General features: G+C 36.8%; 1 protein-coding gene across 5 annotated transcripts in view; it reads left to right on the forward strand.

Annotated features, from left to right (window-relative positions):
* Nucleotides 1-15,808, forward strand: part of tncb (tenascin Cb) — a 43,375-nt gene that overhangs the window by 22,288 nt on the left and 5,279 nt on the right. For 2 of the 5 annotated variants that reach the window (XM_073839924.1, XM_073839925.1), the window contains exons 9-16: nucleotides 1,328-1,417; nucleotides 2,646-2,909; nucleotides 5,245-5,520; nucleotides 10,447-10,719; nucleotides 11,522-11,644; nucleotides 13,382-13,525; nucleotides 13,845-13,964; nucleotides 14,068-14,211. In XM_073839924.1, coding sequence (XP_073696025.1) covers nucleotides 1,328-1,417; nucleotides 2,646-2,909; nucleotides 5,245-5,520; nucleotides 10,447-10,719; nucleotides 11,522-11,644; nucleotides 13,382-13,525; nucleotides 13,845-13,964; nucleotides 14,068-14,211 — 1,434 coding nt within the window. The remainder of the gene's footprint in view (nucleotides 1-1,327; nucleotides 1,418-2,645; nucleotides 2,910-5,244; nucleotides 5,521-10,446; nucleotides 10,720-11,521; nucleotides 11,645-13,381; nucleotides 13,526-13,844; nucleotides 13,965-14,067; nucleotides 14,212-15,808) is intronic. The other 3 variants (XM_073839926.1, XM_073839928.1, XM_073839927.1) reach the window with 2 other exon arrangements.

Consider the following 15,808-nt stretch of genomic DNA (forward strand, 5'->3'; position numbering starts at 1 on the left):
ATTTCTAGCCTAAAGCATAAAGTGTCAATTTCAGCTGACCTTTCTTCACGATCCGCTCGCTGCCTGCCCCATAAATTGTCTGTGAAAAAAACGCGTCTCTCTGGTCAGCCTAGGGTCCGAGATATGCCAAAAAAACGCGCTATCAACTATTCCACAGATAAACAAACAGTGTTCCAACCAATCAGCATCAGGGGTTTGGTGTTGTGGACTTTCGTACTGGTGCAGGGATGTGAGGGAGGCGGAGCGAAAGTCCACAACACCAAACCCCTGACGCTGATTGGTTGGAACACTGTTTGTTTATCTGTGGAAAGGTTGGTAGTGCCGATTGTTTTTTTGGCATATCTCGGACCCTAGGCTGACCAGAGAGACGCGTTTTTTTCACAGACAATTTATGGGGCAGGCAGCGAGCTGATCGTGATGAAAGGTCAGCTGAATTTGGCACTTTATGTTTCAGGCTAGAAATCGCTGATACAACCTTTAAATGAGTACCTTTGTTTTAGTAACATGCAACGTTTACATGACTAAAAGTGAATGAGATGCTATCCTTTTTGTTGGCAATGCCTTATCCATGTCCTAAATGAAGTAACACTGGTGCTTCAATGTGAAAATCCCAGTCAAAAAGGGAAAGAGGAGGCTTTCTTCGTCGCAGCAGCACTTCTATTATACACTTGTGCTTTGAGGCAATCTCCTGCGCTAATTCTTATTCTCTACAACCATGTGTTACCGCAAGCAGGGATTATCATGGCTGGGAGAAAAAATATATTCAAAATGGATAATAGATTCTTTGTCTGGTTTGCTCCTTTGTCCTTGGGAGGCCTGTTCCCTGTAAATAAGGCAGACGATCTGTTCGGCTAATAACGCAGAGTCTCTCTCTCACACATACATCTCACTAGTTGTCTCTTTCACACAGTTATTATCTGTAATTGCCGTCACGCCTGTGATTTTATTGATAATGAGCTTCCTCTGCATTAGGCGTAATTTCATGCTGGAGGACTCCAGCACAGTGACCTCTGCAGGAGCCAATACAGGCATTAAGAGGGGTAAAGTGTGGGATTTGGGCTAAGGGCTCTTGTGAATGGGGGCTGTGGGGATCTGAGAATCTCTTGTATGATGGTAAATATTGTTTCTGGCCTGTGGAGAAGCTCTTTGATGCGGCCAATGAAAGGCATTAGATTGATATGGCGTGCAGATGAAATCGAAACCGCACTGTGGCAAGTACAAAAACAATTGCCTACCATGGAGGTTCCAAAAACAACTAATGTGAGAGATGAATGGTTTCGTTTGTCTAATGATTTGAGAGGATTGAATTTGATGGCCTCTTTCTTAGGCCTTCGGCCCGGGACAGAGTATGGAATGGGAGTGACATCAATCAAGGAAGAACGTGAGAGTTTGCCTGCGACAACCAATGCTGTGACTGGTAAGACTTAACAAAATGGTCAGTAATTGATATGTAATTTATTTTACTTCATTCAATGTGCTTGTCTTCCCTCTTTTCTCCTCTTATTAGCAGAGTTAAAAGTACATGTGAGTTCTATTGTTGTAATAAAGTGCAGTTGTTTGGTATGTAACGTTCATTCTGAAAGGAATGAACATTACACAGGAAAAGGAAAAGCGATTCACTCACTCACTCATAAGTCAAAAGTGAATGAGGACTCGGGCTGCCAGGTACCAAAATAAAAAAAGCACCAAAACAAAATGCTCATGTGTCATAAAAATTGTCCATGACTCCTCTGCCAAAATCCAAATCGTCTAAAGCCTTTGTTTGACAAATAGACCATGATGTAAATTATGATTTATTGAAAATAGTGACATCCACCGTAGCATTTTTTGGTTTGTTTATGTTGGATTTGTAAATGATTCATTCTTTTACGTTGGATCATTTTAATGAATTCAGTTCACAAAACAGGTATAAATGGCTTGTTCAGTTCTCAAGTTAAACTCGCTAACTCAGTGATCTGGTTGCAATTTTTAAAGGCTTAGTTCATTTCCAGAATAAAAAAAATCCTGATAATATACTCACCCCTATGTCATCCAAGATGTTCATGTTTTTCTTTCTTCATTCGAAAAGAAATTAAGGTTTTTGAGGAAAACATTTCAAGATTTTTTTCCATATAGTGGACTTAAATGGTGCCCAATGGGTTGAAGGTCTAAATTCCAGTTTCAATGCAGCTTCAGGATCGTTTCACTAGATACGATTCTTATTCTTCGGCTGGGATCATGTAGAGCCCTTTGAAGCTGCATTCAAACTGCAATTTGGATCTTCAACCCTTTGGGCACCACTGAAGCCCACTATGTGGAGAAAAATCCTGCAGTGCTTTTCCTTAAAAGCCTTAATTTCTTTTCGATTGAAGAATGAAAGACATTAACATCTTGGATGACAGTGGTGAGTAACTTATCAGGAAATGTATATCCTGGAAGTGAACTAATCCTTTAACAGCTCCCTAGATTATCAAAAGTAGCTTCAGAAAATTATATTTATAGTGCTTTTGCATACTTTTTGAAGCTTAAAAGCTCCAATTCCCATTTATTTTAATTGCATGAAAACCAGTTTCTTCACAATTTCTCCTGTTGTACACAGGCTGGGACATGAGAATTTTTTTTTTTTAAAGAACTAATCTTTTAATTTCATGTCTCTATCCTCTTAGATCTTGATGCCCCCAAAGACCTTATAGTAAGTGAGACCATGGAGAACACATTGGCACTGGCTTGGAAGAGGCCGGTTGCTAAAATCGACACCTATGAGCTAGTGTTTACATCTCCGGATGGCACAGAAACTAAATTGGAGGTACCTGGTGCTGCCAACATCTACATCCTGACTGACCTGATTCCCGGCACGCAGTACACCATCAGCCTGGCTGCCAAGAGAGGAAGAAAGATGAGTGCGCCAGCCACTCTGTCAGCATCCACAGGTTAGTATGCATTTTAGTTAGTTACATTTTCATTCATATATTAAGAAAGCATCTTCACGCTCCCTTTTCTCTTGCCTCTAGAGAGACAAAAGCAATTGGTTTGGATCATAAAATAAACTTTCAATTTTTTTTTCATTCATAAACATTTATTCAGCAGGCCACTGAGGATCTGAATGCAACTCTGGAATTTATTATCTTCATTCTTTTTCCTCCATAAGTTTAAATATTTCTTTTGGAGTTTGGAGATACTGCAGTCCTTGTTCTGTGAATTTTAATTAAACATTCTGTAGCTTTTTATCATGAGAAAACTTCTATAAAAATCTCAAAACATTAATATTGTCAATACGCCACCATGTACTGGAAACTGAAGCATAATAACCCTATTCTCTGCCCTCATTAATGGCATGTGGGTTTATTTTTCTCTTTAAAGAAAATCCAGTGTAACCCCAAAATCTCTGTGGACAGGAAGGCACTTGCTTCCAGATTTTTGTTACCAAAATGTTCTTGCTTATATAATGGAATAATCTTTAACTAACACCAATAAGCCACAAAATTTAACATCAGTTGTTTGCTTTGGTTGCCAAGGCAAGACAACAGATATAGTGTTTCTCAAGACCCCAAACACACACACTCTCGCACACACATACAGAAAGCTCATTCATGTGATAATCGTCAGAGTGAGCCCACTCCCCTTTTGGATTTGCGTGATTTGACCACAATGAACTGTGGGGCGGACTGATAAATAGGACACATGCTGAGCCGCCTGTTAAAATGTTGTCTCTGAAATCACCAGCACTATAATCCCAATGCATTTATTTCAGCAGCCATTATCGGCCTTAGACACAGCACACAAACATGGGTATACACTTCCCTCAGACCCGATGGAAACTAGAAGGTGGGGGGCAGGGAGACCTTTAGGGTCTGGGCTTTCTTCTGTTTACTGAATGCTTCTCTGGCATGATTATAAGAGTTTCAGCTTGTAACATGGAGACCTGATGACCAAGATCATCTCAAAGGAAACACATGAGGACACCACCGGGGCAAAAAGGATAGAGCAAACAGTCACATATGCATGCACAAAGTTATGTTATGTTGTGTTAAGGTATGGTCACATAAGTGAATTTTCAGCAAAATTTCATGGGCCAAAAAGGTCAATAATGTGGCTATTTACAGTATAAAGCAAGGCATAGAAATCACCTTCAAAAATGAAATGACCTGCGAAAATTTGCCTCCCTGAAAATTCACCAAACAACTATAAATGGAACCACACCTTTATGGCTTTTGCATGTGTACAAAAAAGGCTTTATGGCTTGAGGATCTCACAGTGATAAAGCCATTCTTTTATTCTATCTCCTCTCATTCATGCATGCGTGCAGTGAAGGCCATTTCTCAGACATACGTGGGCCGCTTTCAGGGGAGGGAGGGAACTCTATTGGATAAGTGTGCAAAATGAATCAAATTCACCAAATTTCAGTTCCCATGAATGGCACGAGATGATCAATGAGTTGTTTTGCTGTTTGACAGCTTTGTATTGTTTCATCTCCAGGTTTCAAAAGCAACAACCGGCCCTTATGCCTGGGAAGGTCATTCACTTCATCCCCATTGTCTCTTACCCTATTTGCACGCCACGTTTCTGCCCTCTTGAATGTGCATAGACAGGATAATGGTTAGCCCACCGTGCATCTCTCTTAGCTATCTGCCCCCTCTTCGTCTGTGAATGCTGACAATGCACAATGATGTTCAATTATAGGTTGCAATGCACCGTGCTGCATGGCTGCCTTCCATATTTGAAGTGTTCAGCGTACCTCTGCTCAGGCAGGCTAGGCAGGACCTTCAAAAATTAATGGCTTTTCTCAGGGCCATTAATACTAAAGCTGTCTCAGCAAGCTGGTGCTTGGATGTTAATAGGTTGCAAGAGAAAAGACTGCAAATTAGTTTGTTTGTCACTACAACTTTCTGAAAGTTATTACTCACAGTTATTACTGTGTTTTTTTTCATTGCATTGACAGATGTTCCTGTTCTCTTTGGAACAGATGGAGATTAATTTGTTAGGAGTAACAATTAAAAGGTTTATTGTTGCTCATAACATGGATTTGTCCCTCTAATTTTTAAAATGCTTTGCATTGTTTTGAATAATGATGCAGTGTGGATTTTTAAGTGTCTTCTTTGTTTGTTTGTTTTTAATTCAGTTCATTCAGCTCCAAGCAATAAAAACGACCATCATCTTAAACAGAGAAATCAGCCAAACTTGTTTACCATTACCTATGATGTTCTTCTCCTATATGTACCATTTCTTGCCAAATTAATTATCTGATCTGATTTGTTTGTCATCTAGATGAAGAGAAACCTCAGGTGGGCAACATCACCATCTCTGATATGTCCTGGGACAGCTTCACTGTGTCCTGGGAGCTGGACAGAGGAGAGGTTGAGGGCTTTCTAGTTGAAGTGTCTGACCCAGATGGCTTATCTGATGGCCAGAACCATACACTATCCAGCCAGGAGTTCAGCCTGGCTATCACTGACCTCTCCCCTAGTACTTTCTACAGGGTCACACTGTATGGGCTCTACAAGGGAGAGCTCTTAGATCCTGTCTTTGCTGAAGCCATCACAGGTACAAATTCTTGCCCAATCTTGGACCAGCTTGGTCATCTCTTCCGGTTTTCTTTGGATCAAATTCTGTGTCTCAAGAAGTCACACTCACTAACCTCTTTTCTCTTTTAATGTACACTTCATCACATTACATGGTGAATTAAAACTAACACATTTTGTATTATTTCAACCAGTTTTTGCAGTCTTCATAGTGTGTTCATCTCTTCACCTACTATCATCTAGTACTAACATTAGTTTCCAACTCGTATTTCATGTATTTTCCACAATTAAAAATAGTTAGTTCGCCCAAAAATGAAAATTCTGTCATTAGTTACTCATCCTCATGTCATTCCAAACCCGTAAGACCTTTGTTCATATTTGGAACACAAAAAAATAACGACTTTATTCAACCATTTCTTCTCTTCCCTGTCAGTTTTATGCGACTTTGGGCTTCTTTTATTGTTAAGTTGCATAAAAAAATCCTGGAAAAATTTATGGTTGAACTACTGATGTCACATGGACTATTTTAATGATGTCCTTACTACCTTTCTTGCCTTCAATGTGTCAGTTACGTGGATTTCATCAAAAATATCTTAATTTGTGTTCCGAAGATGAATGAAGATCTTATGGGTTTGGGACAACACGAGAATGAGTAATAATGTCAGAATTTAAATTATTGGGTGAACTATCCCTTTAATACAGAAGGTAAATATTTGGGCATTTTCAACAAAATAATGAATATAATGCAGCCACATCCAATATGACTGATTTCAGAAGAAATCTCAATGAATTAATACTTTTTTTCAGCATATGGATGCATTAATCAAAAGTGCATTGATGCACTAACTAAAATGCAATTTTATATGGTTATACAAGATTTCTAGAAAACAGGTATTTTGAACTGTAATTTCACAATTTTAGTGTTACAAAAGTTTCACAAATATTTTTCAAAATCTTGCTGACCCCAAAATTTTACGTACTGTAATGAAGGCTCATCCAACATGACTGAATCCAGAATAAATTCCGGAGTCCGAATAAGCCTGTTTCTTTATATATTATGAGAAAAGCAATATATCAAATATAATATATCAGAATAAACATTTTTCATAAAACATGTGATGCACTGGACATCATACAGTATTCGTAAAAAGCAAGGAGCAATGTAGCTTTTGTCAGAAGTTGTATCATATATATGATGATACCAACATGGCTAAATTGTATTTATACTGTTATAACTCATGCTTACTTGTAGAACAAACAGTACCTTAACACCTGTCAAGTAAGTTCATAATCAAATGCAGTATATGATTTCAGACAGTTATAATCTCTCAAATGTGCATAGCACTAACAAACCAAGCGTCTTTTAACTCAGTGACAATTTCTGTGAAATGTCGACACTCTTCCCGTCTGCTGAATTATATGTTGAAGTACACTGACATTCAGAGCACACCTGCACTGCATCATAATGCCTCCCCACACATTCACGTCTGCATAATCACCAGCACAGCCTGCAGGTGCAGTAAATGACCTCTGCCTGTCATCGCTGGTACATTTGTGTTTAACAGGCAAAACAAAGTTAGACTAATGATGGCTTTTTCATTCTAATTGACTGCGGCATTCAACTCACATTGTCGGCGAGTCAATTTAAATCATTTAGGTTGTGGCATTTATAGTCTACCAGCAAACCAGACAAGTTGTATTGTAGCAAACATACATTTATTAGGCGCATACCAACGTTTTGCCCCTCCATAGAGAGTCAGCGAATAGAGCGGGTGACTGGGCTGGGGTGTACTGCCATGGAAGTGATCCTGAGGAGTTTTTGTCGCTTCTTGTGAAGGATCTTTTCAGTATGCACGCCCAGTTTTCTGACCCTGCGCTACTTCTCATTCTTATGCCTCACTTTCACACATTTTCTTGGCGTTTATCAGCCAGTGGCTGCAGGGGCCACAGTTGTAGCAGTCTCTCAAGTCTGCATGCAAATAGGCAGAGGAGAAGGGGAACTGATTGGATTTCTGTTAACCTCCTCTCTATTCAAGTCACATGACCCATGAACTTTTGCTTCGCTCTGGCCTGAGTAACACAAGCTTTTAAAATCAGAAAAGTGTACAATATTTACAGAAACTTCGGTAGCTTTCTCGCTCCACTTGGTTTGCGTATCCCCGCTGTAACATTTAGCTGTGTCAACACAGATATCCCCCTCAGAGGTTTAAGCTGCCTGCTGTAGAATTACTGCTTCCAGACCTTGTTTCTGTAGGTTAGCTGGCGCCTTTTCCACCTCCACAAACAGATGCCTCTTTGTCAAACTGGAGCGACTTAGAAGCCAGTCAGATGAAAGTGATCCTTGGAGAGCACATGTTAGTACTCTTGAAATGCCTCAAACACTGCTGACACTCTTAAACAAGTGAACAGTGCTAATGAAGAGGGACAGCTCCGCGGGATTTGTCCTCGCTGGTTTTCATTTCCAACACTTTTCCACATTCAACAAATGTCTTTTCTGTTTCACATCATCCAGAGCTTTAGAGGAAGAAGAGGTTCAGTCTGGTCAAGGGGCTTTTTTCCCTTTTCTTATAAAAGATTACTTTAGGACAACAAGGCCTTGTTAAGGCATTGTCAGTTTGGAACAATGCTACATTGTTTCTTGAACATTTATGATCTCAGTTTTCAGTATAACTACTGAATTTCCTTTGCGTAATTTGTTAATTGCACTGTATGTATACCTAGAGCAGACAGTTCTCTTTTAAATTGCAATTATCAATAAATTACACATTTAGGGTCTGACTACTGGATTGATAACCCTTAAATGCATGGATGTTTTGCCAATCATTACTACATATTCAGGTCTTTAGTGACACTACAGACCTATATATCCAACACAGATGGATCGCTAAATGCTGCAATAGCATTAAAAACTCTTGATATTTTAATAACAATTACAAAAGGATAAAATAAAACATATTTTGTTAGCTTTTAAAACTTTCCCAGTACATTCAGCATCTGGCTCATAGTCGCCATCATATTCTCAAAATATATAATTTTCAGTGACTTCAAAATCAATATTTTGATCACTGGCAGCTTATTCACCACAACCACCATCAAATGACAGTAATACTTATATTTCATTGCATACAGTAATTGCCCTGCAGTAAAGCTATTCAAGCGCATTCAATTTTTGCTGATGATATTCTTTTGTTTTATGCCTGAGGTAATAGAGGGTTTGCACCTGGGTAACTGACGATTTGGTCAGTTACCCAAATGCGCAGCCATATTGTTCTGCTAATTTATGCTGTCTAAACCATGGAAAAAATGTGTGGAAGCTGCTAAATCATAGAAAAGGACTTAGTAAGCAGGAAACAAACAAAATTCATTAGATGGTAAACATACGTACAAGCAGTAAAGATATTAGCCTAATATTTTACCTACCGGAAATGATAAGAGCAAACATGTTGTCAAGATTCTTGCCCTAGAAATCCTGGTTCAGGTCAACCACAAATGCCTTCTGTTCTTCAGACAGTTTTTCTGCACTCTTCTCCTTGATTTGTTATAACTTTTAGCAATCTATAGTACTCCAAATGTTTTTCCGAGTCCAACTGGTTAGTACAGCCCAAAACATGACGGTAATTGATCATTTTCAGCAGCAGTAATTAGCAAAATATGCGAGTTCAGTTTGTTTCAATGGCATTGTTTACATTCAGTTCGGCCAATATGGCAGATTGATGACGCTTCGTGAAAACACTCTATTATGTGAAACATCACCTCATCATTGTCTATCAAACAGTTGGAGGAATAAAGGTGAATTGCACTTATTGAGTCATCAGATATTACCTGTTGTTACGCAGGAAAAATATACTTACACACTTATACACCTCGGGTCACTAGAATTAAAAAAAATTAAATCAGAAAACATTCTTTTATACCTTAATGAATAGATTGAGGAATACTAAGAAAGTTGATGTCTAACTTTAAAAAAATGAAGGCGGGAGAGGATAGTGAATGATGTTTTCTGACCAGTCTTTAGAAATTAGACTGAGCAAAATAACTATTTCAAATTAAGTACAGTCTTAACAGTATTAGCAGCTAACAGCTAAACCAACATGGTCCATTTTCTCCTCAATACTTAATAAAAACCTTATGGTGCTATCATCTACTAAAGTAAAAGAAAGTAAAACTAATATGTAAAATGTGTGTAAGACAGTAACTGGATCTTGGTACATGAAGATGAAGAACAAACCACGGCATATTAAAACTGGACCACATTCTGGCACATCCAAGGCTATTGTTGAAAATACAATGCATTGTTCATGTGGTCAAGACATTCCTGAGACCTTAGGTTTTCAGTTTTACATATCCTTACCACAAAAATTGCTTCTCAAGAGAGACGTCCCTCTCAGAATTCATTCATTGCCATTGGCCTTCTTGCAATATCAGCTAAAAACTAGACAAAAATGCATTTCCAGGATTAGCCCATCTGTCAATATGATTATTATGGATATGTCATTGTCCTAGAACAGCTCTGTCTTGAACCCTGCACGACTGCTATTATATGATGATACAATTATGATGGTGGAACCTAATATAATAGTGGAAAATTCATCAATGTCAATTTTTTTTTCTACTAACCAACAGACCTCATTCCATATTCTAATCCAAGTATGTAAATTAAATTTACTGGCTCACTGATTTCAGCATCATCTGTCATAGATATAGGAACAATTGATAGATGATTGATTTTAAAGAAGCCTATTTTCATGCATGAGTAACATAATCGCCGAATTGTCTCTAACGGCAATGTCTTCCCCTTCTCAAATTTATATGACTTTTTAACAAACACAACAAATGGGAAAATTGGTTTAGGAAACCACATTTGCAGTTCTTGGCCACTTAACATCTTCTAAGTACATTCCACACAGAGTTTACAGAGAAAGACCAACTTTATCATTTTGTCAACCAGAAGCCGAACCCGAAGTGGAGCATCTTTCAGTCTCGGACATCACCCCGCACAGCTTTAAACTCACATGGACAGCACCAGAGGGCATCTTTGATACATTCACTCTCAAAGTCAGCGAATCTAACGGACTGACCCAACCTCTCCATATCATTGTACCTGGAAACAAGCGAACAGAAGAAGTGAGACTTCTCCGTGAAGATACCGAGTATGAAATCGAGATCTCTGGGATCATTTTGGGACGGAAATTCCAGCCCATTTTGGCTGTAGCTCAAACAGGTATTTGGATTTTTAAGAGAAGCTGTTGGAGGAACCACTATCTCTTTTTGTTTTCTTCATTTTCAATGTTGTAATGTTTCTGTCAGCTACTAGGTTTGGTCAAAACTCATAACACGGTTCACAGTCGTAAAGTCTTTTCCGTTCATCCAACCTACTTTCACATTTTAACCAAATTACAACATCACTCATTATATTCTTTTTCCTTATTATGTCCACAGAGAGTCTTTCATTAACACCAATGGGTTGCATCCAAGTCTTCTCTCACCAGTTTTACTTTCTCTGTTTGTAACTGCTGTGTCATCAAGACTTTTATTTACAAAGCGGGCCCAACTATTTTGTGTATTTGTCCTGATTGCGTGCTTGTCTGTGGCAGTCTTCTTTATATTAGTGAGATTCATTTTCCACTTGTGTTTGATGTTGGCATGTCACATTATTGTGTCTCTGTACTGGGGGGCAAGTTAATCTTCTTGCATCTGTCACGCGAGATTCTGAGGTCCAGCGCAGAGAAATAGCTTTAAGGCCAGAGCCTTTGTCTGTGTGTCCTTTCTCTGTAGTCACACAGTTGGTCATCCTCATGTCCTGAATGCTTACTTTGATGCATCTATTTGTTGCTTCAAGATACAAGGGGTATTTTAAGAAGTTTCTTTACACCAACTGTATTTTTATTCCTCTTACAGTCCAAAATTACTTGTTGTTTTTGGGGAAAGGTTTTGTTTTTGACTCCTATCTGTCAAATGCTTGAACACACATTTTTAACAGTGTATTTTTGTTTGTTTCTTCTGTGTGTTTTATTCCTATCAAGGTTTGGGGTTACCCAAGGGGATACGCTTTTCTGATGTGACAGATACGTCGGCTACTGTTCACTGGACTTTGTCTACTAACCGTGTAGACAGCTACCGGGTCACCTATGTGCCTGTTCAGGGTGGTAAGTGATGTGGTCATGGTTTCAGTATTTACTTTTTATATAAAGTACAATATATTATCATATTATTCCAAATTAAAATGACTGATTTCAATTTTGATATATTTGAAAATGTATTTTATTCCTGTGCAAAGCTGAATTCTTTAGTGTCATATGATTCTTCAGAAATCAGTCTAATATGATGATCTGGTGCTTAAGTTTTTTTTTTTTATTGTCATCAGTGTCCCCAATACATGCTTAACCTCATAGCGTAGAGTTAAATTTGACAGGAATGCTTAGGGGTTAATACAACAGCTTTTTATATGAAATAGAAACATTATAAATGTCTAAAACAATTAGACATAAACAATTTAATATGTCCTTTCTGAACAAAAAAAAAATCTTATTTGGTCAAAAATGCAGAAAAAAACTGCAATATTGTGAAACATTATTACAATTTAAAATAATAGTTTACTATTTTAATATACTTTAAAAAATAATTTATTCCTGTGATTCAAAACTGAATTTTGAGCATCATTACTCCAGTCTTAATTAATTCTTAGAAATCATTCTAATATGCTGATTTATTATTATTATTATTATTATCAATGTTTGAAACAGTTACGCTGCTTAATATTTTTTGGAACCTATGATTCTTTTTTCAGGATTCTTTGATGAATAAAAAGTTTAAAAGAACAACATTCATTCAAAATAAAAGTCTTTTCTAAAAATATAAGTCTTTACTATCAATTTTTAGCAATTTAACACATTCTTGCTGAAATAAAGAATTAATTTCTTTAAAAAATACACCAAGTTTTTAAACTGTAGTTTTTATTGTTACAAAAGATTTCAGTTTTAAATTTGCTGTTTTTTTTTTTTTTTTTTTTTTTTTTTTTTTTTTACATTTTATTCATCAAAGAATCCTGAAAAATGTATCACAGGTTCCAAAAAAAATTAAGCAGCACATCTGTTTCCAACATTGATAATAAATCAGTATATTAGAATGATTTTTGAAGGATCATGTGACACTGAAGACTGTAGTACTGAAGCTGAAAATTCAACTTTGCATTGCAGGAATAAATTATATTTGAATATATATTTAAAACTGTTATTTTACATTGTAATATTTCACAATATAACATTTTTTTCTGTATTTTTGATCAAATAAATGCAGCTGTGATAAGCATAAGAGACTTACTCAAAAAAACATTTAAAAACTTACTGATCCCAAACTTTTAAACAGCAGTGTATATATTAGTACTATTTATAGCGCATTTGAATCTTTTGTTCTGGAAATGAAAGCAAAGCCTTCTTCCCTCCAAATTGGCACACAGACTTTACCATGCGGTTTTCTGTGCATTTGGACAGTTGCCTGTTGGAAAATCGTAGTATTATTTGTACTTCCTCAGTTTATGATTTATCATAAATTATATCTTATGTAATATGTTGCATAAGTTGCGGAGGAAATCTTTGTAGACTGCCGTCTTGGCCTAATAAATTGATTGAATTCAAGAGATGTCCCCCTAAAGTCTCATAGTGTCCTTTTGGCCCTTTTTGTGATCAGTGCAGGTTTTTAGATCAAGCCTATCTTCAGTTATGAGAATCTATCAGTGCATGATGACATAAATCAAACCACACTGTTTTCTCCATCAGCACAGCATTCTTGCGTATCAGCATGTCGGTTAATCACAGATGGTGCTGCCCTCTAGTGACTAATGCTAGTTTATCTAGTTTATTCCAGTGTTCTGTCTCCCCCTGCAGGCAGCCCTATAACACTGAGAGTAGATGGAGGAGAGTCTCAAGCTATGCTGCCTAATCTAACTCCTGGAGTGACCTACCAGGTCACTGTCATCGCTGTGAGGGGCTTGGAAGAGAGTGAACCAGGATCTGATAGATTCACGACAGGTACGACTAGAACATTATTCTAGAGTATAATCAGTGTTGGGTGGAATGCAAGTACAAAGTAATCAGTTACTGTAATATAATTACTTTTCAGACAAAGAGTAGTGTAACATGATTGCATTACAAGAAATGTGAGGTGCTGAAAGACACGAAGTCTGTTTGTTGAAAGGAATTGTTTTTTGAAAATAACTTAAAAATAAATGAATAAAGGCACCTTATATTCATACCTAGATTCTGTACTATTCAGTACAGCAAGTGAGACTCAACTTTAAGCTGTCTCTCTGCTTCTCTTGTCTCTCTGTTTGTATCTGTTGGCCCACAGCCCTGGATAAGCCACGAGGTCTGACAGCAGTCAACATCACCGACACTGAAGCTCTGCTGCTGTGGCAGCCGTCCATCGCTACTGTGGACGGATATGTCATCACTTACAGTGCAGACAGTGGTAACAACTCAGACTGTCGTTAATTATTCTTGAGGGAAGGCTGTTTCAGGCTCTACAGACAATAAAGCAGTGAGTCTCACATCTGTGTTTTGTTCTTTGTCAGTGGCTCCAGTGATGGAACGGGTGTCTGGGAACACTGTGGAGTTTGAGATGAGCTCCCTCACACCTGCCACCTTATACACCGTTAAAATCTATGCTGTCAGAGAGGCAGCCAAGAGCGCTGCTACCACCACAGAGTTCACCACAGGTAAGGTTAACACACACTCAACCTTACGCACACAGACACCACTAGACATCTGAATACTTATACAAAAGAAATATTGGTGCTGTTCTATTTCTACTTTAGATTAGGTGTCCTTAACTAATATGTATTTATATTTAAATTAATCATTTGATACAATGCACTTATTGTGTGCATATATCTTTTTACATTGTACTTATATTTTAACAAATACCTGCAATTAATTATATCTGTAATTACATTTATATTTACACTGTTGACACCTCCCTTACACCTTAACCAACCCTTAAACCTACCGATACCATCAAACCTCTCCCTAACCCTCCCTAAAGTGTTTTGCAATACAGTATGAATACAAAGTATATTGTATTAACTTTGTAATTAGATAGTAATAATAAAGTGGGACCGCTTAATTTCTCCACTACTAAACTGTCAGTGCTCCTTCATTCATCACTGATAAATTTTGTCTTTTTTTTTTTTTTGGAAATCATGAAGAGTGTGTTTTAATAATCATACAATACTTTTTGTATTATACTTTTTTTGAGTCAGCTCATAAAAATATCTAAAATCTGTTAATATGGATATTTCCTTTTTCTCCTATTTCAAGCTTGGACATTTTTCACACAATAACTACTTTTTTCACTTCACTTATGAATCATAGTTTTAAATGTAATAATTCATATTTTTGTGATGGTTTTTCACAGTTTAGTAATGAAAGTATGGGTGTGGGAGAAAGATAAAACAATAAAATGCACCAATACATCATGTGATCTTCATAAAAAAAATTTAAAAAGTAAAAATATGTTAGTTTTAATTAAAAAAATATATTAGTTATAATAATAAATAATAATATAATAAAAAATCCTGGGGCATAATAGTATTGAAGCCCATTTCCACCACTGAATAAAAAATAAAGAAGGTAATTGAGACTTTTTTTCTCACAATTATTACTTTTTTTCTCGCAATTGCAAGTTTACATCCAGCAATTCAGAATTTTATAAACTTGCAATTACGAGTTATAAAGTCAGAATTTGTGATATAAACTCGCAATTCTGACTTTTTTTCTCAGAATTGTTGATATAAACTCACAATTCTGAGATATAAACTCACAAATCTGACTTTTTTTCAGAGCTGTGAGATATAAACTCGCAATTGCGTTTGAGTTAAGTCAGAATTGTGAGATATAAGCTTGCCATTCTGAGAACATGTCTGTCTTTTTTCCCCTGAAAATTAGACTTTATAACTCGCAATTTTGAGTTTATATCTCACAATTCTGAGAAAAAACTGAGGAAAAAAGTCAGAATTATGAGACATGAACTCGCAATTGCGAGAAAAATCCCACAATTATGACTTTATAACTCACAATTGAAAGTTTATATCATGCAATTCTGACTTTATAACTCACAACTGCAAGTTTATATCACGCAATTCTGAAAATAAAAGTCAGAGTTGTGAGTATATATCTCGCAATTTTAACTTTATAACTCACAATTGCGACTTTATATCTCACAATTCTAAGAAAAAAAAGTCAGAATTGTAAGATAAAAAGTCACAGTAAGCTTTTTTGTTTTTTATTCAGCGGTGGAAACGACTTCTATATAAA

This window comes from Garra rufa, chromosome 5 (genome assembly GCF_049309525.1).
Source record: "Garra rufa chromosome 5, GarRuf1.0, whole genome shotgun sequence".
Taxonomy (NCBI): domain Eukaryota; kingdom Metazoa; phylum Chordata; class Actinopteri; order Cypriniformes; family Cyprinidae; genus Garra; species Garra rufa.